This window comes from Anolis sagrei, chromosome 8 (genome assembly GCF_037176765.1).
Source record: "Anolis sagrei isolate rAnoSag1 chromosome 8, rAnoSag1.mat, whole genome shotgun sequence".
In the NCBI taxonomy this organism is placed as follows: Eukaryota; Metazoa; Chordata; class Lepidosauria; order Squamata; family Dactyloidae; genus Anolis; species Anolis sagrei.
The window spans coordinates 9,693,740-9,718,978 of NC_090028.1; the positions used below are offsets into that span (position 1 = coordinate 9,693,740).

General features: G+C 42.0%; 1 protein-coding gene across 1 annotated transcript in view; it reads right to left on the minus strand.

Annotated features, from left to right (window-relative positions):
- Positions 1-580: 580 nt before the first annotated feature.
- Positions 581-25,239, minus strand: part of DUS2 (dihydrouridine synthase 2) — a 92,937-nt gene continuing 68,278 nt past the window's right edge. The window contains exons 7-16 of the mRNA XM_060788062.2: positions 18,699-18,746; positions 15,816-15,881; positions 15,374-15,444; positions 14,190-14,276; positions 11,932-12,100; positions 10,737-10,858; positions 9,241-9,384; positions 6,352-6,439; positions 3,384-3,457; positions 581-2,109 (exon numbers count right to left, since the gene is read on the minus strand). Coding sequence (XP_060644045.2) covers positions 1,881-2,109; positions 3,384-3,457; positions 6,352-6,439; positions 9,241-9,384; positions 10,737-10,858; positions 11,932-12,100; positions 14,190-14,276; positions 15,374-15,444; positions 15,816-15,881; positions 18,699-18,746 — 1,098 coding nt within the window. The 3' untranslated portion in view covers positions 581-1,880. The remainder of the gene's footprint in view (positions 2,110-3,383; positions 3,458-6,351; positions 6,440-9,240; positions 9,385-10,736; positions 10,859-11,931; positions 12,101-14,189; positions 14,277-15,373; positions 15,445-15,815; positions 15,882-18,698; positions 18,747-25,239) is intronic.

The following is a 25,239-nucleotide window of genomic DNA, read 5'->3' on the forward strand; positions in this document are numbered from 1 at the left end:
GGAATCTCAATTAAAGTGAAATCATTTTCTGAATTGATTTCTGAATTTCATACCAGAAGCGACTTGCAGTTTCTCAAGTCGCTCCTGACACGATAAAAAAAAATCTGAGTGCTTGGGATAGCTTAATGAGGGGATAAAAGTTCCAAGTATGGGAAATATAGTCAGATGAAGCATCATTTGGAATCAAGTGTAGTTGTCGTCCTTGTTTTATGGAAGCCTTGCTTGGAAGATTCTTGTCTAAGTATTTCTTGTTTCATGATTTGGATTCTTGGATTAATGTTTCTTAGTTTGCTGAATTATATTAGAGAAGTGTGGACTTTGTTTTTATGGACTTTGCTGAACTTTACCCTGGACTATTTTGCTCCTGCTGATCTTCTTACCTAATTGGATTTACCTATTTCTTTAAAGTGCTTTTTACTTGCTGCTTTTTAACTATTTTCAATAAAAGGATTGTTTTCCAATCAACGGTGTGATGTTTACAGTCAGAGGACTTTTCCTGTCCTGGAGTGCAACAAACACCCCTAGCCTTCCCGCTGGACTCAAAACATTAGAATTCAGACAGAATGGATGTAAATCATAGTTTAGAAGACACAGTATACTTTTTATTGTTGTTCATAGTAATTTCTGGTTCGAATACAACCATTTTCCCCTTCTTTGGCCAGAAATGTGAATTAGCAACCAAACACAAGGCACTAAATTCACTTTCAATTATCGGTGTACGATTTGGATTATCACATCTCATCTGTGTTACTGCTCTGAACTAAAACAGGGAACCCATGAGAGCTGGTAAAGTATTGTCGAAAAAACAGTGAGAACAGAACTGATTTCCAATATGATAATTCTGAATGAACTTTCCCCCTTTCTTGCACAAAATAACACTTACTGTAAAAGGAGAATTTAATACTGTTTACAATCATATTTTTCTCAATACAGCTGAAATACATGCGTAACTGTCCCGGTCCAAAGGCACCAAAAGAAAAGCAGCAAGAAGCCCATCATTTCAAACACAACGTTATTCAAAATCCACTTTTACCTGCTCCAACTGCATGCATCCAGGAGAAATACAGGGCAATTCGAAACTGTGTCATATGTTCTGCAGTTGATGGTTGGTGATGGAAGGGTTAATGTGAGTATTAGTTCTAGAGGGTTTGATGATCTGTGAGTGGGAGTTCATAGGTGAAAGCAATTAGGGGTGGAGGTGTGCAGGAGATGGGTTGCAGGTGGGTGTTACTGGATTTAAGGACCTAACCTTGAGACTGATCTTTGAGATAAAAGTATCATTTTTGGTGGTGGATGCTGCTGGTTCCCCCCCCCCCCCAGGTCTGTTGGATTTTCGGTATCCTGACCTGTCTCCTGTAATCTTGGAATCCTGGAACCTTGAACCTTTGGACTGGCTTTTGACTACGATATACACTTTTGATCCCTGGACTTTGTTATTGAAATCTCGGCGTTTGACCACTGGACTGGACCCTTTTGACTACAAAGTTATTTTTGCTATCAGTTTTTGTTTATCTTTGTGTTTTATATTTTGGTCTATTAAAACAGCCAGCAAGTAAGTGCTGTTTTAATTAAACTGTTTAATAAAACTGGGAGTTTGATTCATCTCTACCTAAATAAAGCAGAGCGCTGGCAACGTGACAGAATACTTTTCTCCCAAAGATCAGTCTCAAGGGTAGTAACACCAGTAACACCCAGCTGCAACCCATCTCCTGCACACCTCCATCCCTAATTGCTTTCACCCATGAACTCCCACTTACAGGTTACCAAACCCTCTAGAAGTAAAACTCACATTAACCCTTCCATCATCAACCATCAACTGCAGAACATATGACAAACTGCTGCATAGATGTAAAATGTCTATTTCCACTCTTCTGTGGCACTTAGGAAACACTGGAGTTACACACTTCTGGAGGAAAATGAGGTTTCTTACAACTGGCTTCTGTTTCCAAGCTGATTCCATGGTCTCCATTGTTCAAAACTTCCTGGTCTTGCCTTTTGCGTTTGTTGCCCAAGTGATTTGCCTCTTCGGTCAGTTTCCCCTCTGGGAGGCCAAGTGCCCTGAGACAGGCCACGGCCGCCGCTTGTTCCGCTAACTTTTTGGACTTCTCCCTGCAACGGGTCAACATAGGAACTTATACAACATTCAGAAACATGCATTTGAAATTGTGCCTGTAGCTTAGTAGCTCGCAGCCTGTGAGAAGTCTCTGTGGGAGAAGGGCCTCAGTGTGTTAGTAGGCCTCAGTATGAGGAGGCTTCAGTGTTAGTTCATCTCAGCGTGAGAGGTGTCAGTCTGAGAGAGCCCTCAGTGTGAGAAGGCTTAAGTGGGAGAAAGGCCTCAATGTGTTAGTAGGCCTCAGTATGAGGAGGCTTCAGTGTTAGTTCATCTCAGCATGAGAGAGGTGTCAGTCTGAGAGAGCCCTCAGTGTGAGAAGGCCTCAGTGGGAGAAAGGCCCCAGTGGGAGAAAGGCCGTAGTATGAGAAGGCCTCAGTGTAAGTAGCCTTCGGTGTGAGTAGGCCTGGTGTGAGAAACTTTGGTGAGGGAAGCTCCAGGTTGAAGACCTCAGTGTGTTAGTAGCTCTCAATCTGTGAGAAGTCTCTGCGGGAGAAGGGCCCCAGTGTGTATGAGAAGGCTTCAGTGTTAGTTCATCTCAGTGTGAGAGAGGTGTCAGTCTGAGAGAGCCCTCAGTGGGAGAAAGGCCATAGTATGAGAAGGCCTCAGTGTAAGTAGTCTTCGATGTGAGTAGGCCTGGTGTGAGAGGCTTTGGTGAGGAAAGCCCCAGGTTGACGGCCTCGTGTGTAAAGCTACTGTGTGAAACTCCTGCGTAACTTTGGTGTGTGAGCAAAGCTGTTTATGAGAAAAAAGACCAGCGTGGAAGTAAAGAAGGAAGTGTAAATAACTTTGTGTCATGGAAACCTTGTTCTTGTAAATACTGCAAACATATTATTTTACTAAAAATATAAGGCTCCTATGGAAGAGATGACATTGATCTCTGTGTTCTTTTTATCACTTAAGGGCTACTTAAGGGTACTGGTGCTGGGTCACGCTGCGGCTAGTAAGTTACTCTGTTGTACACTTATGGGGAGCGTCTTTTGTTAATAAGTCCACTTGCCCAACAGGAAGGAGCCACAAAGAGAGCCTACCCAGTATTACCAGACATTGTGAAGGAGGCCTTCCCAAAGCTGGAGAAGGGAGAAAGTAGACAGGCAGCGGTCCCTACAATACCGGGGTAACACTGGGTATATACGCTAGTTAATGAATAAAAGCACAACTCCAATAGGCACCACCCCCAGTCCAATTAACATCCATGTTGCTGAAGAACTGAACCAAATACACACCCACACACACCAGACACGTTTGGGAAAACAAATCCCCAAAGGCTTACCATAAGGTTGAACTGTACTTTTGTTCTGCTACCGTGACCACAGAACAGAAGAGTCTGTCCCGTGGCCTTTCGATCTAAAAGAGGAAGAGAGATTTCAGGGCTCATCTGATGCAGATTTTATAAAAAGCGAAATGCTCACAACGTGACAGCTGATTCTGATGGAACCTATAACATCCAGAAAAACAGTTCCGCTAGAGCACACAGGACATCTTCATTCAATATGTGTACTGTTGTATCCTGAAACACCAAATCCAGTTCACCGATTTGGTATTTTAGCTCAAAGCTGAGAACAAATACCAGAATCCTGAGGCTGGTGTTGGAGTTCAGCCTGTGGTTGTGTCTAATGGTCAGGGTACTTGGGATGTTGGAAATGACAATGATGTTTCTGAGGTTCATGAATCGAATGATGTTTCTAATGATGAGGTTACTCTAGATGCAGAGAATGACAATGGGATTCCTGTTCAAAGTGTCTTTTCTGATGAGAATGTTCCTGAAGGGTTTGGGGATGATGGTATGCTCCCTGGAGGAGGGCCTGAATTGCTACTAGAAAATTCCCATGACTTTGAGCCTGAGAATAGCTCAGCACCTGGGCCAGCTGCAGAAATTAATGAGCCAGTAGATAGAAGGCATGTTTTCAGTCAGTACAGCAAACAAACCAATCTCTCAGGCGTTCTGCCAGATTGAGAGAGAGTGATTGATAACAGAGTCAAGGTTGAAACAAAATCCGTTTCTGGCCACTTGGAACATAGAGTAGATTAGGGGATAAAAGTGCCAAGTACAGAATCTATAGTCAGACGAAGCAACATTGGAATTGGGTCAAGACGTCCTTCCTGGTCCTTGGAAGCCTTGCCTTGGATCGATTCATGTGTTAAGTGCCTTCTTTAGAATCATAGAATCAAAGAGTTGGAAGAGACCTCATGGGCCATCCAGTCCAGGAATATTGCATTCAAATCACCCCTGATAGATGGCCATCCAGCCTCTGTTTAAAAGCTTCCAAAGAAGGAGCCTCCACCACACTCCAGGGCAGAGAGTTCCATTGCTGAATGGTTCTCACAGTCAGGAAGTTCTTTCTCATGTTCAGATGGAATCTCCTTTCTTGTAGTTTGAAGCCATTGTTCCGCGTCCTCGTCTCCAGGAAAGCAGAAAACAAGCTTGCTCCTTCCTCCCTGTGGCTTCCTCTCACATATTTATACATGGCTATCATATCTCCTCTCAGCCTTCTCTTCTTCAGGGTAAACATGCCCAGCTCCTCAAGCTGCTCCTCATAGTGCTTGTTCTCCAGCTTGTTCTTTGATTTCATGATTTAAGTCTTGGAGTTTTACCTTAGAAGTTTCTGTATTTGTTTTTCACGAACTCTGGTAGACTAATTTCCTGGACTATTTGTTTCTGCTTATCTTTCTACCTAATTGGATTTACCCATTTTTATGGAGTATTTTTTTTACGGCTACTGCTTTTTAATTCTCTTCAATAAACTGTTTGCATTTTACTCCGCTATAAGATTCTGACTATAAATAGAAGGTCAGCTGCTGTCCTCACCTTTTGCCTTGTTTTATTTACTCGTGTTCTATTTTGAAATGGTCATATGACTGGTCAAATAAATAAATATTATTATTATTATTACTCAGCAGTGTGGTATTTAAAGTCAGAGGGCTTTCCTGGCCTGGAGTGCAACAGCTGGAAGTCAAAGACTCTCACAGCTGGTTCTGCATATCCTTGTTTCTTGAATAGCTACCCCTCAATAATGCATGGCACACAGAACCCCTATGTCTTGAAGAGACTTATTGGCATAAGCCTCCCTCCAGCCTCACACGCTCTCCCTCATTCACATATGGTCAGTCACACATTCATACATGGTTGGTCTCTCAGCCAAGGGGCTGAGAGACCGACCAATCGCAGCGGAGGAGGGCTTTTGGTGGGAGGATTCTCTTCCAATAAGGAAGAGGACAGTCAGAGAGATCTTCAGCCTTCTCTGCCAAAGGGACCATCAGAAATATATGTTTTCTGATGGTCTTTGGCGACACCGTTGAAACCCCCTCGCTATCCCCCCAGGGGTTTTGACCCCCGGGTTTAGATGTAGCTTGAACCCATTGCTCTATCATGTCCTACTCCAGTGTTTCTCAACCTTCCTAATGCCGTGACCCCTTAATACAGTTCATCATGTTGTGGTGATCCCCAACCATAAAATTATTTTCATTGCTACTTCATAACTATAATTTTGCGACTGTTATGAATCGTCGTGTAAATATCTGATATGCAGGATGTGTTTTCATTCACTGAACTAAATTTGTCACAAATACCTAATACACCCAAATTTGAATACTGGTGAGGTTTTTTTTTTGGGGGGGGGGGCTGATTTTGTGATTTGGAAGTTGTAGTTGCTGGGACTTATAGTTCACCTACAATCAAAGAGCATTCTGAACTCCACCAGTGATGGATTCGAACCAAACTTGTCACGCAGAACTCCCACAACCAACAGAAAATACTGGCTTTGTAGGCATTGACCTTGAGTTTGGGAGTTGTAGTTCACCTCCATCCAGGGAGCACTGTGGACTCAAACAATGATGGATCTGGACCAAACTTGGCACAGATACTCAATATGCCCAAATGTGAACACTGGTGGAGTTAGGGGGAAACAGACCTCGACATTTGGGAGTAGTAGTGGCTGGGATTTATAGTTCACCTACAATGAAAGAACATTCTGAACTCCTCCAATGATAATTCTGTGTTTTCAGATGGTCTTTGGCAACCCCTCTGATACCCTCTCGTGACCCGCCCAGGGCTCCCGACCCCCAGGTTAAGAAATGCTGTCCTAGTCTCTATAGCAGTAGAAAACAATCTCCCCCCCCCCCCACCTTCCTTAATGTGACCTCCTTTCAAATATTTAAAATTAATGCCTATTTCTGAAGAGACATTATTATAAGACAGTGCTGGCTCTTTTTAGCGTACGTTTTGAAGAACAGAGACTTACCGTCTCGTAAACTGGTTGAGGGAGCTTTTCTTTCCTACACCATTCCAAAAGATGCATTTTGGGTGTGATCTGCGGGGGATATTCTCGCCTGAGGGAAAAACAATATTGAATGTTAACCATAGAACACGTTACTGTTGTTATTGTGTGCCTTCAAGTCATTTCTGACACATGGTGAACCTAAGAAAGGAATGGGCAAACTTCAGCCCTCCAAGTGTTTTGGGCTTCAACTCCCACAATTCCTAACAGCCTATCAGCTGTTAGGAATTGTGGGAGTTGAAGTCCAAAACACCTAGAGAAGGGCCGAAGTTTGCCCATGCCTGCTCAAAGACAAGACTATCATACTGCTTTCCTGGTCAAATCTGTTAAAGGGGGGCTTCTGCCTTTCCCTTCCACTGAGGCTGAGAGAGTGTGACTTGCCCAAAGTCACTCAGAGGTTTTCCAAGGCTCAGCAGATATTTGAACCCTAGTTTCTCAATGTCCTACTCCAACACCCCAACGCTGACTCTCGCTATGGTAGTCCTTAATGGCAAAATGATGACTAACAGCAAATAAAAAAGTTTGTAAAGCCTTCAGAAGTGATAACTGAAGACATAAACTTCACACAATGTGTCGTCTGAGCACCAAAATATATATTCTAGACCCAAGGATACTCAATGTGCTTCCTTGTCTGAGGAGTGATTTGTTCCAGAGTCTGGTTTCAGATAATCTTACATCTAAGGCCCCATCTACACTGCCATATTAAATCCAGATTATCCGCTTTGAAATATGATATGGCAGTATAGACTCATATAATCTGGATTATTATTGCCAGAAGGGACAGAGAGTTTCATCTTTGCTGATGATCATGCCATTACTGCTCAAGCGGGGAGCTTTGAGATGGTAGAACTGCCTATTACAGGGAAAACCAGCTGATCCCTAATCCATCTAAAACACAGACATGTGCCTTTCACCTTAAGAACAGACAAGCACCCCGAGCTCTGAGGATGACCTGGGAAGGAATCCCACTGGAGCAGTGGTTCTCAACCTGGGTTCCCCAGATGTTTCTGGCCTACAACTCTCAGAAATCTCAGCCAGTTTACCAGCTTTTAGGATTTCTGGGAGTTGAAGGCCAAAAACATCTTGGGGACCCCAGGTTGAGAACCACTGCACTGGAGCATTGCAGCACACTCAAATACCTGGGAGTCACTCTGGACCGTGCTCTGACCTACAAGAAGCACTGCCTGAATATCAAGCAAAAAGTGGGCGCTAGAAACAATTTCATATGAAAGCTGACTGGCACAACCTGGGGATCACAACCAGACACAGTGAAGACATCTGCCCTTGCACTATGCTACTCTGCAGCTATGCATGCCCAGTGTGGAACACATCTCACCACGCTAAAACAGTGGATGTGGCTCTTAATGAGACATGCCGCATTATCACGGGGTGCCTGCACCCTACACCACTGGAGAAATTACACTGTTTAGCCAGTATTGCACCACCTGACATCCGCCGGGAAGTAGCAGCCAATAGTGAAAGGACCAAGGCAGAGACATCTCCAGCTCATCCCCTGTTTGGGTATCAGCCAGCACATCAACGACTTAAATCAAGAAATACTTTTCTAAGATCTACAGAGACACTCGCTGGAACACCTCAGCAAGTGAGAGTCCAAAAGTGGCAGGCGCAAACCCAGAACCTCAACCAATGGCTGATACCAAATGAGAGACTCCCCCCTGGGCACACAGAAAACTGGGCGACTTGGAAGGCGCTGAGCAGACTGTGCTCTGGCACCACGAGATGCAGAGCCAACCTCAAGAAATGGGGCCACAAAGTGGAATCCACGAGTTGCGAGTGTGGAGAAGAGCAAACCACTGACCACCTGCTGCAATGCACCCTGAGCCCTGCCACATGCACAATGGAGGACCTTCTTGCGGCAACACCAGAAGCACTCCAAGTGGCCAGATACTGGTCAAAGGATATTTAATCAACTACCAAGCTTTCAAATTCTGTGTTTTGTATGTTTGTTTGTTAAAAAATGCAATACAACTGTTTGGTTTTCTCCTGACACGATAAATAAATACATCTGGATTATATGGCAGTGTAGATCCAGCCTAACACTCAAACAACTGCATCACACTGGCTTCCCATAAGCAGACCATGTGTATGTAATGCAATTCCTGAAAATCTGCTCTATATTCTGTTAAGCACACTCCTTACTGACCAAACTGATCAACTTCACCAGAGGTCCTGGTCATTTAGAATAATAGAATCAAAGAGTTGGAAGAGACCTCATGGGCCATCCAGTCCAACCCCATTCTGCCAAGAAGCAGGAATGTTGCATTCAAATCACCCCTGACAAATGGCCATCCAGCCTCTGTTTAAAAGCTTCCAAAGAAGGAGCCTCCACCACACTCCGGGGCAGAGAGTTCCACTGCTGAACGGCTCTCACAGTCAGGAAGTTCTTCCTAATGTTCAGATGGAATCTCCTCTCTTGTAGTTTGAAGCCATTGTTCCGGGTCCTAGTCTCCAGGGAAGCAGAAAACAAGCTTGCTCCCTCCTCCCTGTGGCTTCCTCTCACATATTTATACATGGCTATTATATCTCCTCTCAGCCTTCTCTTCTTCAGGCTAAACATGCCCAATTCCCTAAGCCGCTCCTCATAGGGCTTGTTCTCCAGACCCTTGATCATTTTAGTCGCCCTCCTCTGGACACATTCCAGCTTGTCAATATCTCTCTTGAATTGTGGTGCCCAGAATTGGACACAATACAGAAGGGTCAAAGTGATTAACACAATTTCCTTACAGCCATTAAATAGAAATATTTGTGTCCACCCTCTAAGCAGGATACATTAGCTACAGTTATACCAAAAGAAACAATAACACAACAGGAAAAGGGATTTCTCTTGCTTACTTATCAAATCTAACCGCCATTTTTATCACGCCTGCGTCTTCTATTTGGTCCTCTTCACTTTGGTCCTTGGCTTCCAGCGACACTTTTTTCCCTTCCAGAAGAGCTGTTGTTTCTTCGTAGAAACTGCCCATCTCAAAGACTTCACTAATAAGAACAACAACAGTAAGACATCAAAGTTACTAGACATTTAAATTAATGTTAGCATCATCCTCTCTAGATTAGATTTTGTTAGAGAGTTGTGGACTTTGTTTTTGGGCATTGCTGAAGTCTACTTTGGACTAATTTGTTCCTGCTTATCTTTTTACCTAATTGGATTTACCTATTCCTTTAAAGTGTTTTTCTTTACTTTGCTGTTTATACTTTTCTATATAAATAAAAATGTAATGTTAGTTTGTGATACCATCAGAACTCAAAAACCACTGGGGGAATTGACACCAAATTTGGACACAAGGCACCTAACAACCCAATGTATGTCCTCCACTCAAAAAAATTGATTTTGTCATTTGGGAATTGTCGCTGCTGGGATTTATAGTTCACCTACAATCAAAGAGCATTCTGAACTCCACCAATGATGGAATTGGGCCAAACTTAGCACACAGGGCTCCCATGACCAACAGAAAAAACTGGAAGGGTTTGGTGGACGTTGACCTTGAGTTTGGAAATTGTAGTTCACCCACATCCAGAGAGCACTGTGGACTCAAACAATGATGGATCTGGACCAAACTTGGCACGAATATTCCATATGCCCAAATATGAACACAGATGGAGTTTAAGGGAAATAGACCTTGACATTTGGGAGTTGTAGTTGCTGGGATTTATAGTTCACCTACAATCAAAGAGCATTCTGAACTTCACCAATGATGGAATTCAACCAAACATGGCATACAGGACTTCCATGACCAACAGAACACACTGAAAGGGTTTAGTGGGTATTGACCTTGAGTTTGGGAGTTGTAGTTCACCTACATCCAGAGAGCACTGTGGACTCAAACAATGATGGATCTGGACCAAACTTGGCACGAATATTCCATATGCCCAAATATGAACACAGATGGAGTTTAAGGGAAATGGACCTTGACATTTGGGATTTGTAGTTACTGGGATTTATAGTTCACTACAATTAAAGAGCATTCTGAAACCCACAAACGACAGAAATGGGGCAAACTTCCCACACAGAACCCCCATGACCAACAGAAAATACTTAAGGCCATCCAGTCCAACTCTCTTCACCAGGGCAAGAAAATGTAATCAGAGCCCTCCTGACAAAGAGCCATCCAGTCAAAAATATAAATAGATAGATATGATTCTCACACACACATGCCTGTATGTCAAAGCAAAACCCAGACTGAGTGACAGGTCTTAACTCAAAATGCTCTTAAGTTGGGATGCTCTTAAGTCGAAGCTCCACTGTATTGAACATTGAAACACAATTCCTTTGCCCTTTCCTCAGAGGCAATACACAGGCAGTTGTATGGAGGTGCACACAACACTCTTACCAGATTTCCTGCATGGACTGAGCGGCATGGAGCTTCTTCCCTTGTGCGTTTTCTAACTGTTCCCTTAACATCTGGCACAAACAGTATTTTGTGTTGGTGTAATGATTGTCGTATCTGACTGCCTGGGAAAGAAATGTAAGGAAGGGGGTAAGTTGGCAGAATATAAAAGAGATGTGGTCAAAGTGAGTTCTTCCCAGATTTTGCTTTTAGCTAATAACACCCCCGTCTTGCTTCTTTAAGTTCAGAGACTGAATGTTGTTGGCTGCCTGAAAATCTTATGTGTGTTCCGCCCTGAGTCCCCTTTGGGGTGAGAAGGGCGGAATATAAATGCTTTAAATAATCTATATAAATAAAAATGTAATGTTCATTTGTGGGATTAACAGAACTCAAAAGCCACTGGACGAAATGACACGAAATTTGGACACTACACCCCAAACAGTCCAACAAGTGTCTATCACTCACAACCCCCCCCCCCCCCCCGAAGTGGAAAGGACTTAAAAACCCAAAAAAGCCAAATGACAATACAGAAAAAAGGGAAGGAAGAGGGAGAAAGGAAGGAAGGAAGGAAGGAAGGAAGAAAGGAAGGAGAGAAAGAAGCATGGAAGTAAAGAGTGAAGGAAGGAAGGAAAGAGGTAGAGGAGGAAGAAAGGAGAGAAAGAGGAAGGAAAAGAAAAAGGGGAGAAGGAAAGAAAGAGGTAGAGAAGGAAGGAAGGAGAGAAAGAAAGAAAAAAGGAAAGGAAGGAAAGAGGGAGCGAAGAAAGGAGGGACAGAAGGAGAGAAAGAGGGAGGGAAGGAAATAAGGAACGAGAGAAGGAAGGATGGAAGCAAAAAGTGAAGGAAGGAAGGAAAGAGGTAGAGAAGGAAGAAAGGAGAGAAAGAGAAGGAAAAGAAAAGGGGGGGGGGAAGAGGTAGAGAAGGAAGGAAAGAGAGAAGGAAAGAAGAAAAGGGAGGGAGGGAAAGAAGGAAGGAAGGAAGGAAAAAGGGAGCAAAATAAGGAGGGAAAGTAGGTGAGAAAGAGGGAGGGAAGGTTGGCCACAGCAACGTGTGGCAGGTACAAGTTAATACTTTATATTTTATATTAATATTTTCAAAAACCCAAATAACGTAGTACCCTAAAGCCTGAAAACGAACGGAAGTACCCCCACCCCGACTCGAGACTTATTTCATTGAAGTAGTCAAAAATCCCACTCCGTACATATTTGATATATTCCCGCATGACGTCCTTCAAGAGGCATGGACCTTCCTTCCTGAAGACAGAGGGGTTCCACATGGCAGCACGGGCCACCATCACTGAGGATGCCCCGGTCGCTTGCCTGAAGGCCTCGATATCAGAATGTTCTTTAATGAAGTCGTGGGATCCGCCACTAAAATAAAAATGGTATCAGTCTCATCAGCACAGATAAACAAAACAGCAGCAGCTGCATTCAATAAATAGGGTGAGTTGTACACATTCTCTGTATACATGAGGAGTGAAATATGTGTTCTCGAAGGCTTTCATGGCCGGAATCACTTGGTTGCTGTGAGTTTTCCAGGCTGTCTGGCTATGTTCCAGAAGCACTCTCTTCTGACGTTTCACCCACATCTATGGCAGGCATCTTCAGAGGTTGTGAGGTCTGTTGGAAACTAGGCAAGTGGGGTTTATTTATCTGTGGAATGATGTCCAGGGTGGGAGAAAGAACTCTTGTCTGTTTGGAGCAAGTGTGAATGTTGTAATTGACCATGACAGTAAAGATAAAAATTCACCCAGAGGAAACGTGTTCTCGCCATACATCAGGGGAACCACTGACCTCATAGGGAGGCGGATGAAGAAGTACAACATACAAACCCAGCAAGAAAATCTAGCAAATGCTACGCTCAGCAAAGGACAAGAGGGATCCTCTCACCTCTGTAGGAGTTTACCATATACCATGCAGCTGTGGACAAGTCTACATAGGAACCACCAAATGCAGCATTGCCAGACACGGATCAAGGAACACGAAAGGCACTGCAGACTAACTCGACCAGAGAAGTCAGCCATAGCATAGCACCTGATGAACCAACCTGGACACAGCATATTATTTGAGAACACAGACATGCTGGACCACTCTCACAACCACCATGTCAGGCTACACAGAGAAGCCATTGAAATCCACAAGCATGTGGACAATCTCAGCAGAAAGGAGGAAGCCATGAAAATGAACAAAATCTGGCTACCAGTATTAAAAAAACTCTAAAATCAGAATGGTAAATAAAGAACAACACTCGAAAACAGGGGAATTCCAGACAGGAAACCATCAGGGCCTGCTAACACCTCCCAACAAAGGATTCCCCTGGGCAGGAAGCAGCCAGACTTTGAAGCTGCAAGGCCATTCAATGCTGATCAAGGTGGCCAATCGCAAAATTCACACCTGCCTCAAACAGACAAGAGTTCTTTCTCCCACCCTGGACATTTTTCCACAGATATCTCTGTGTGTGTGTGTGTGTGTGTGTGTGTATGTGTGTGTGTGTGTGATATATGGCCTGTTTGATTTTAAAAAATGGTTCAAAACCCGTTTCTGATGTAGGGGGCACTGGTGGTTCGATTCTAAAGTCAATTCTGATTTTCACAGAAAAAAATGTTCAAAACTTTTCGAAACTTCTGAGACCTCCGAATCCTTCCTTAATGGTTTGAAAGTGTTATTTCCTCTTTCATTGGGTGGTCCTGACTTTGAAAGTAGTTATTTTACTCCAGAAGAGCGGGGGAAGCAAAGGCAGGGAATCAATCCGGTCTGGTTTAAAACGCTTCCCAGGCTTGAGACCAGAAGCGAGGGGAGAGGAAAGGCACGAAATGCATCCACTCTGGTTTAAAATGCTTCCCAGGCTTGAGACCCTAACAGAAATGGCGGAAAAAGCTTCAGGAGGGCAATGGGGCTTCCGGTTTCCTTAAAAACTTCAAAATTGCTTCAAAAAGCAAATCTTTCCAAATTTATTCCAAATTACAAAGATTCCGATAGAACCTAACAATGCCATACACACACACACACACATATACATACACACACACCTCTGTTGCCTACTTTCAATCAGACCCCTGGTTCTTCCATAAGACTAAGAAAACCTGAGTTTTGCAAAGGAGAGAATGCAAAAACAGTGAATAAGACAGTATCCTTGAACTTTATTTTTGCAGGCTACAGTCTAGATTGTTTGGGCACAGTAGATCAGTCCAGTTTTTATTTATTTACTTTGCTTATATACCGCTGTATCTCAAGCCCGAAGGCGACTCACAGCGGTTCACAAACAGTAAAAACAGTAGAAACAGCAGTGGTTCCATACAACATATAACAATTGACTTAACACATTTTTAGTAGTGAGTCTTACAGTAACAGCATTTTTCCCTTTGCAAGCCCTCAGACACCTGTCTCCTATGTTGTTTTTCTTTGATTTGCTGTACATTACTAGATATGGATGGAAAAAAAACTCTCTAGTTCCACTTACTTGGCTATTACTGGGATAGAGACTGTTTCAGAGATTGCTTTGATCACATCACAGTGGACAGAATGCTGAGGCCTCTCTTCTTTCTTCCTTTGCATGGGAGATAAGAACAAAAGATTTCCACATAGAGAACACATCTCTGCAGATAAAATGGCATGTTAGCCAGGACCAGCAAAGGCCAACGTCTTGGCAAAAGACTGGAATTTCTTTCTTCATGCAGACAAAGGTGAAGAAATAATAATAATAATAATAATAATAATAATATAAAATAATATAAAGTAATAATATAAATAAGTAAATTATAATTATTTAATATAATATAAATAATAATTTATAATATAATATAATAATTATAAGATAATATATAAATTATAATTATTTAATATAATATAAATATAATATAAAATAATAATAATATAATAAAACTTTAAAATAATATAATAACACTTTATTACAATATTATAATCACACTTTATTTATATTCCTCCCTATCTTCCCAAGGGGACTCAGGGTAGATCACAGTACACATACATGGCAAACATTCAATGCCATTTTCGACAGACAGGACAGAGACAGACAGAACACAAAGGAGGTATATTGTGTCGACATCCAGTTTTTTGACGGCTTGGAGGTTGTGCTTAATTCCAGCCACAGGAGGGTGCTGTTGCTCCATCCTCTATGGCGTAGCGACTTCCTCCTCCTTTTTGGTTACCGGGCATTTTCTGATCTTTTCCTTTTATGGTGTCATAAATACCTCTGTTTTTTAGCGGTACCTAATTTCTCAACTTGCAGCTCTGAGCTGTTTTTGAACTACTTAGGTAAACAATGAGCTGGGCTGACAGTCGGGTGCTCATGCCAACCCAGGGCTTTAAACTGGCAACCATTTGGTTGGTAGATCTTATCATTGCTGGTGATTTACCAGCTGTGCTAAAGCCCAGAAAGTGTAACCTATGGAACTTTGGTCCCCCAAAACTTCGCCCATTCTCCCCAAACATATTTTGCTGCTGCTACTGATTAAAATGACCCCATACCCAAGGAGATTTGGTAAACAAACCTGTCATATCCTCCCTGCCCTGGAACTGTTTCATACTCAGATGAGAGCATTTCGAATGAAAAAAGTAAACCACAAGCTGACTTTCCCCAAAAGCATCTTCCAAAAGCCTGATGTAGACACATGGCTGGCTTACCTTCCATGAACGGCAATAGCAGCAACTCCAGTACCTTCTATCCTCTTGACCAAACTGATTGTTTCTTCTTTCTTAATAGGGAAATGGGAGAGAAGTTCAATACTTCCCTTCAGTGCATGCAGCCGTTACTCTATGGTGATCTCAATCCATGCACTGAATCTATTCATATCAACATGTAATAACTATAATATTTTATTTATTTATTTATTTACATTTATATTCCGCTCTTCTCACCCTGACTATGTATGTAATTTATATAATTATAATTATATAAATTACAAATATATATAATTGTGTGTGTGTATACATACATACATACATACATACATACATATGTGTACATTTATTTATTTATTTACTATTCAAACTTATATGCCGCCACATATAAAATTTACCAGCACATATAAAATTTACTACTACTACTACTACAATATGTTTATACCGTTGGCAGGATCCGGATTTTGCAGGTCACGGGCTTACAAACTCCTTTGACAAGCGTTGTTAGAATCTACAAAAGGAAAGACAAAAATGCTCTTTCAGCAAATGCAGTGGTTCTCAATTTGTGGACCACCAGTGGTTCGCAAGAACTAAAATATGGTCCACGGCCTCACTGTTACTACACCATTGCAACAAGAGCAACTGGTCTCGCGAAACCTCCTTATAGTGCCGAGGCTTATTAAATATGGTTTTCTGTGGGTGAGCAGATGGCGACTACTGGATGGCGTATGTTCTGTATCAGAAACCAGAGCTGATGAGGTCTATCCAATGCAATTTTCTTAATCAGCACCCCAAAATAACCAAACAGAAGTTAAATTTGACCAAAAACTGATTCGTAACTGTAGCGAGGGAGAGAGACTATTTCTTTATTAAAAACCTCTTTGCTCTCATAATTATTCAGTTTCTTCTTTTATATTAACTGGGACTTTCTGTGTGCTGTTTAAACCTTTGTACAGGCACTGAGACACACTCTTCAATATAACAAAGTAACACAGTTTATTTATAACTTCTGGCTCCAACACTTGTAGTTACATTTGAGTTTTGTTGCAATCTTGAGGTTTACAGTCAGTATAATATACTTTACTTTTCTGGAATAGACTTTCAATATTTCACATTCACAAACATGTTACTTGCTTTACACACTCTTGACTGAAATTATATTCTGATTAAAGCACCACTGGCTTTCTTTATATTCCTAAAACTTGACCTCTATTTAACTAACTGCTTCTATATATCAGAAGTCTTTAACATACCATAACTGCTTACTTCTAACAGGAATTCCTAACTCTTTTCTCTCACAGAAGTTCCTAACTGTCTTTCACAAACAGGAATCCCTAACTCATCTCACAAACAGCAATTCCTAACTCACTCTTTTGACTCCTAACTGCCTATTTTTAAACTTTGGCTCCGCCCGTTTGGAGTGTTTAGCTCTTCTCTCTCTCCAACTGTCATTTTGGCCTAGCAACCATTTCAAATCCTGTGCCTATGCTAATGTGCATATGACCAATCGGCTTCCATATGCAAATGAATCCTATCTCTGCTGTTGCTACCCTGACTGTGCCTATTCTTCCCTATCTGACATATGTAAACATAGAGCTATATACCAAAAATTTAACATAGAGTAGCAATTTCGCTACAGTAACCCTTTTGGTACTAATGTTGGAGAGTGGTCTTTGGTCAAAAAAAGGTTGAGAACCATTGAGAAAAGGAAATGCTGCATTTCACTTTGGAAGTATTTGACCGGCATTGCTCGTCCCTCCTTCCCAGTTAGAAAGAATATCAGTCTTTCTACTTCTTTCCTCAGTCAAAAAAATTGGAAAAAGCTCAACCACTTAAAAATGTGTTCTCATCTTCTGAATTTGAGTCAAATTTTCAGCCAATCATCACCTGGTTGTTGTTGTTGTTCATTCGTTCAGTCGCTTCCAACTCTTCGTGACTTCATGGACCAGCCCACGCCAGAGCTCCCTGTCGGCCGTCACCACCCCCAGCTCCTTCAAGGTTAAGCCGGTCACTTCAAGGATGCCATCCATCCATCTTGCCCTTGGTCGGCCCCTCTTCCTTTTTCCTAACATTTTCCCCAGCATCATTGTCTTCTCTAAGCTTTCCTTTCTTCTCATGATGTGGCCAAAGTACTTCATCTTTGCTTCTAATATCCTTCCCTCCAATGAGCAGTTGGCCTTTATTTCCTGAAGTATGGACTGGTTGGATCTTGTCACGGTCCAAGGCACTCTCAGAACTTTCCTCCAACACCACAATTCAAAAACATCTCTCTTCCTTCATTATGGTCCAGCTCTCGCATCCATAGGTGCCCATTGCTATTACTATGAGGATCTTTGTTGCTCGTGTGATATCTCTACTCTTCACTATTTTATTGAGATTGGACATTGCTCTCCTCCCAAGAAGTAAGTGTCTCCTGAGTTCCTGGCTGCCATCTGCATCTGCAGTAATCTTTCACCTAGAAATACAAAGTCTGTCACTGCCTCCATGTTTTCTCCCTCTATTTCCCAATTGACGATCATTCTTGTTGCCATAATCTTGGTTTTTTTAATGTTTAACTGCAACCCAGCTTTTGCGCTTTCTTCTTTCACCTTGATTAGAAGGCTCCTCAGCTCCTCACTTTTGGCCATCAAAGTGGTGTCATCTGCATATCTAAGGTTGTTAATGTTTCTTCCAGCAATTTTATCCCCAGCCTTGCATTCCTCAAGCCCCGCACATCGCATGATGTGTTCTGCATACAAGTTGAATAGGTTGGGTGAGAGTATATAACCCTGCCAAACACCTTTCCCAATATTGAACCAGTCTGTTGTTTCATCACGTGGAAGTCACCATAAATCAAGATTCCTGACTGTAGCCTGATTGTTTAACCCAGAAGTAGAAACTAGGGAACATCCAGAGATATCCACAGAAGAAAATAAAAGTGGTTATTTTATTAGTCAATAAAACCCAAAGCATTCTGGTCTGTACACACCATGAAGGTCTTATGGGGTTACTTAGAACCCAAGCTACAGGCACTTTGGGAGTTATTTAGAGCCCAAGAAACACTTGTTGTAGTAGAGTATGGCAAACAAGTTGTTTTAATATGCTTAACATGTAATTATCAGGTCTGTCTTTTTCTGAATGTATGTATTGATGGCATCGAATTGTGCCAATATGTAGATCGCCCTGAGTCGCCTGTGGGCTGATATGGGCAGGATATAAATAATGTAAATAAATAAATAAATAAATTTACTGCCCTTTTCCGATATGTTTAGAAGACCTCACAGGGAATTCGTGAGCAATAATATCGCAAAACTAAATAAAATAAAAACCTGGTATGGAGATTACTTACTGATTCTATTTTATCAGGATGAGATAGCAGCGCCGCCCCCATGCCTCCCTAAAAAAAGGGACATAAAAATACTTTTATTATTCTTTTCCTCATATACATACATACATACATACATACATACATACATACACACTTATAAAAAATATCAACAGAACAACAATAGTTCACTGGAAGTATTAAAGCACCTCAAATTGGAGAGAGTCATCCTTGCTTCCATGGAACACAATATTTCCTTTACTGTACCACCAGCTATAGACAGAGAGCTCAATGGAAAAAAATATGTATACACAATATGATCTCCTGTTGCACTCCAGAACAGGAATTAGCCCCTCTGACTATAAACACATGTTGAGTAAAGCTTTTTATTAAAGCTTAGCAAAAAAAAAAAAGCAAAAAAAGCCAGTAGAAATAAATGTTTGTAAAGATAAATAAGGTTTCAAAAAGCAATAAGGCATTCAAAGGCAGCCAGGTAAAAACAACGTCCATAACGTAGCAATCAAAAACAATGTCCAAAAAACATTAAATTATAATCCAAGGCAATGATATCCAGACAAGAATCAAACAAGCAGCAAGAATAGACCAAACGCTGCTTAAAAAGCTAGAAAAATCCATGAAGACGAGACCACTTGAACAGGAATTCCATGAGGCTTACACTTGGTTTCCAAACAATGCCTGATCTGACAAGATTTTCTAGAGACAAACCTTAAATCCCAAAAACTGGTTTCGCTTTCCCCCAGACCTTGACTTTAATTGACTAATTCTTTCGGATCTATGTAAACATTGGGCCTCTTGTCAATTCTGGCTAATCTCCAGCTGCCGACTCTGCTTATCTGACTCCTCATTAACTCTAGCAGGTGTCTTATACATTTTATACATTTCATAGAATCATAGAATCAAAGAGTTGGAAGAGACCTCATGGGCCATCCAGTCCAACCCCATTCTGCCAAGAAGCAGGAATATTGCATTCAAATCACCCCTGACAAATGGCCATCCAGCCTCTGCTTAAAAGCTTCCAAAAAAGGAGCATCCACCACACTCCGGGGCAGAGAGTTCCACTGCTGAACGGCTCTCACAGTCAGGAAGTTCTTCCTCATGTTCAGATGGAATCTCCTCTCTTGTAGTTTGAAGCCATTGTTCCATTGCGTCCTAGTCTCCAGGGAAGCAGAGAAAACAGGCTCCCTCCTCCCTGTGGCTTCCTCTCACATATTTATACATGGCTATCATATCTCCTCTCAGCCTTCTCTTCTTCAGGCTAAACATGCCCAGCTCCTTAAGCAGCTCCTCATAGGGCTTGTTCTCCAGACCCTTGGATCATTTTAGTCGCTCTCCTCTGGACACATTCCAGCTTGTCAATATCTCTCTTGAATTGTGGTGCCCAGAACTTATACATTCTGTTTTATACATAAATAAAATGTATAAAACAGTCTCGGATAAGTGCTGGAAATGTAAGGACCAACTCGGATCCTTTTACCACATGTGGTGGACATGTAAGGTGGCAGTTAATTTTTGGGCAGAGATACATGAAGAAACACAAAAGATTTTTAAAAAGAAGTTTTATTAAAAAACCAGAATATTATCTTATTAGGATTTACGGATTTGGATTTACAATTAAATGAACAAGAAGATAAACTTTTTACATATTTTATGACAGCCGCCAGGATTGTTTTTGCAAGAGAATGGAAACAGGAATCAATTCCACCCATAGAAGAGTGGATAGAGAAGATTAGAGAAATAAAAGATATGGACGAATTGACTTTCTTGTTGAAGAAAAACACAGGCAATATTTTAAAGAGGACAAATTGGAACCCTCTCAATAACTTTCTGGAAAATTTGCAAAAACGAAATTAAACACGAGAGACTATTTTTCTTTTTGCGAAGTTTAAATTTTTTTCATGAGAGAAAGGTAATTTCCAAGAAGATGGAATGAAAGTCATTTGTTTTTGTTTTTATTTTTATCCTTTTTTTTTTTGGTGTGCTTTTTCTATTTTTGGAGCTGTTTTTTTATCTTTTTATTATTGTTGTTTTTTACTTTTTTGGCACTTTTTTCTATGTCTTACTCTCTTCCATGCATGCCCAGTGTGGAACACATCTCACCACACTAAAACAGTGGATGTGGCTCTTAATGAGACATGCCGCATTATCACGGGGTGTCTGCGCCCTACACCACTGGAGAAATTACACTGTCTAGCCGGCATCGCACCACCTGACATCCGCCGGGAAGCGGCAGCCAATAGTGAAAGGACCAAGGCAGAGACATCTCCAGCTCATCCCCTGTTTGGTTACCAGCCAGCACATCAACGACTTAAATCCAGACATAGTTTTCTAAGATCTACAGAGACACTCGCTGGAACACCTCAGCAAGCGAGAGTCCAAAAGTGGCAGGCTCAAACCAAGAACCTCAATCAATGGCTGATACCAAATGAGAGACTCCCCCCTGGGCACACAGAAAACTGAGCAACTTAGAAAGCGCTGAACAGACTGAGCTCTGGCACCACGAGATGCAGAGCCAACCTTCAGAAATGGGGCTACAAAGTGGAATCCTCGACATACGAGTGCGGAAAGGAGCAAACCACTGACCACCTGCTGCATTGCAACCTGAGCCCAGCCACATGCACAACGGAGGACCTTCTTGCAGCAACACCAGAAGTACTCCAAGTGGCCAGATACTGGTCAAAGGACAACTACCAAACTCACACATTTTGTATTTTCTCTGTTTGTCTGCTTTGTTCTGTTAGAAATGTAATATAATTGACTGGCTGCCCTGACACGGGAAATATAAATATTCCTTTTTCTTCTCTTTTCTTTTACTTTTATTGTTCTCACTCTTTCGTTGTATTATGGAAAATATAATAAAAAATTATTTTTAAAAACCCCTATCAGGTGTCAGATTGTTTTCCAAACTAGAATCTGTAGAACCCACAGACGAAGGGAGTAAACCTTTCTCCCAAGGCCTGACAGAAGCATTCTCATGAGAATCTGCCCTTTGCCCTGCATGCTCCTCTTTGGTCAGTGAAACTCACTGATCAAAGTGTCTCCATCTTGCACCTCAGAGTCAGTCCCAGCATCCCCCACATCAGAAGCAACAGGGGACTGACTTCCCTCCTCATTCCCCACATCAGACACAGAAACATCAGGAGACTGAAACACATTCACAGGTTCAAGCACAGGCTAAGGTCCAATCACAGACTGAGTCCCAACATCTCCAATACCAATGAGACTGGAACCCATAATTTCACATAAAAAATTATGAATGAATGTTTAAGGTTTTTCAGATGTTCCTTTTTCCATGTTTTTAATTCATCCATATCTATACCTATATTTCCCCAAGTACCTGACATGTATTTACTAGGTCTAACAAGTGCAAAAATAAATGAAAAAGAAAAGAAAAGAAAAGAAAGAGAACTGAAAAGACTAAGGTAATTCTCACCCGAAAATTAGCAATTAGTGATACCACAAGAGATGATTCAGTGGGAGATGCAAGAGAACCTGCATGGATAAAGACCTAAAGATCTATTCAAACAACATTAACGGGATTAACAGCCCAAATAAGAGGAAGAGACTATTCAATTTCTAAGACAAAAGAACTATGACCTGATTGCGTTACAAGAAACGCATATAATGAATAAACATGTAAAATATTTGGTGCAAGAATGACAAGGCAAAGAATATTATGCATCGATAAATGGAAAAAAATGAGTAGTCCTATATGCAAAGGAATGGTTATCTGCAAAACAGTTATTTAAAGATAACCAAATGGACTGCGTGTCACAGAAACTCAAAGACGGAAGAAAGAACACAGATTGGTCAGGCTTCAAAGACTTCATTCAAAATAGTGGAACAACACTCATGGTAAATTTGTCCGACGTATGAAAAGCAATAACTGCAGAAGACAAGCTGGGAATGACAAATAGAAGACGAATACCCTTTTCAAAAACATCTTTCTTTGCAGGACAATGGGAAGCTGCACATTTGTTGTTGTTTCTTCTTTTTTGTGTTTTTTTTCTCCTGTTTTTTTTTTCTTTTTTCCTCTCCTCTCTAATCTCTCCATTCCCGCCTCCCCCCTCGCTGCTATTTCTTTCTTATCATCCTATTACAATTATTTTATTCACTTTCGCTGTAAATATCACTTATACCACAAAACAAATTTGGCACACATAACCACCATGACCCTTTACATCCTGGTGAGGTTTGGGGGAGGACAGACAATGTATGATGGAATATGTTATACTTTCAAACCCTTCAGTTCCCACAGAACACTGTGGCCCCCAACCAAGACCAATACAGACCAAACTTGGCACACAGAGCCCCCATGCAATTTGGGGTAGGGCGGACCATGGATAATGGGACTTGAAGTACCTCCACTCACTTCCCGAGACTGCTGCGACATCCAATGATTGATCAAGACCAAACTTGGCCCACATAACCCCCATGACCCCCTTTATGTCCTGGTAAGGTTTGGAGGAAGATGGACAATGGATGATGGGATTTTTAGTACTTTCAAACCCTTTGGTTCCCACAGATCATCGTGGCCCCCAACAAAGACCGATAAAGACCAAACTTGGCACGCAGAGCCCCCATGACCCACTCTACATCCTCCTGCAGTTTGGAGGAGGGCATACCATGGATGATGGGACTTCAGATACCTCCACTCACTTTCCCGAGACCGCTAAAACCCTCATCCAATGACTGATCAAGACCAAAATTGGCACACAGAGCCCTCATGACCCACTTTACATCCTGGGGCAGTTTGGAGGAGGATGGACTATGGATGATGGGGCTTGAAGTACCTTCACTCACTTCCTGAGACCGCTGTGACCCTCATCAAATGACCGATAAAGATCAAACTTGGCACACAGAGCCCCCATGAGGTCCAGGATGAAACTGTGATTACAATCTCATCAACAAATATACATCTTCGGGACTCTTCCTTTGTCTCCTGACATGGGGAAATGTCTGGGACAACTCCCATTGTGTTTTCTGGATGGGCCCCTGTATCTGCATAATCCTGTCAGATCAGCTTTTGGGCATCTCTTTGTTTTTCACATTCCAATGCCATCCATTCAGGAGCTGGGACAGCCTCTGGAGTCTCCCAACTCCTTCGGACCACCTTCGCCAGTCCACTGGAATCCTAATGGTTTCCCTGCCCAGCCGGGAGATCCTCAGCTATAACACCGCCACGTCCTCCAATCAGGGTACACATCAGCTTGGACCCACTGGCCATTTAGGGGAAAGGGAGTTTCCATACTGAACAATGGTGGTGAATGGAAACTTATATGTATAAAAATGTCTGCTTATTATTATGCTTTCACACTTGTACTCTTCAAGCATCCATACTTTAGAAGTATCCTTTAGCGCAAATTGAATAAAGTCTAGGTTGTTTGCTTTCAGCCTGGTGAGATTCTCAGTTCCTGATTCATTATCTACGGTTAGCAAAACTTGCCAGGTGTCCCTAGGCACCCACAGGACTTAGAAAAACTCTAAATTTTCAGCATCGATGTGTATAAACTGTATATGTGTTGATCAGTGTTTTTATTAATGGATGTTGTGTAACTATATATCTGACTCTGTGTGTATGGATAGACATGTGTGTGCTCAAGATGGCTGGTGCTCTGACTAAGGATAAAGGATGGCTGAGTATATGGAAACAGTGGGATTTTGGAAGAAGGGAAATTGGCTGGCAGAGAAGAGTGAGTGGGATCGCCTAAGTAAGTAAGGATAATATATTTCTCTAAACCAGGTGTCCCCAAACTACAGCCCGCGGGCCACTTCCGGCCCGCCAACGGCCCTTATCTGGCCCGCAGAGGAGGAGCGCCTCCCCCCCCCACACACAGTGCCCCTCTGTTGGCTGGCTCACGCTATCCGTCAGGCCCGACGGACAGCTGGAGCCAGCCAAGGGCAGCTGCTCCGCGTGGCCTACTTGCGAGTAAAGCCCCTCGCGAGGGGCTGCTCCTCCCTTGACAGGCTCACGCTATCCGCACTACACTAAGGAGTTATCTACATGATTATTTGTGAATGCAATCTGATGTACGTTGGTCAAACTCGTCGAGAAGTGAAATCTAGGATTATAGAACACCGGAGCAAAATTAGAACTAATTCCAGAGACTCCATACTGTATAAACATTTTGATGATCTACGGCACAACCCTGAATCTTTTAAATACCACATATTAGAAGTAGTCACACAATCCAAACACATGGACTTTAACATTAAACTCCTACAAAGGGAAACATATTGGATCTTCAGATTACGGACGGAACACCCACACGGTCTTAATGAATACAATTCATACAGTTGCTATATATAACCTTGAGATTTTTTGTACTATCCCTTGTATACTACACATCCCTGGGGAGTACATTACTCACAACGCCATCTAGTGGTGATTTTCCACACCTATAACTTTAAATGAGCCTTAAATCAATTTCTCTGTTTCCTCTACATCTGATGTGCATTTTCCTCTTTAAATAGAGGAAACCCCCAGATCCTGTTCATACTCGCAATTAGAATCAAACTTAGAAGCAGAGTATCCTGTGAGTATACA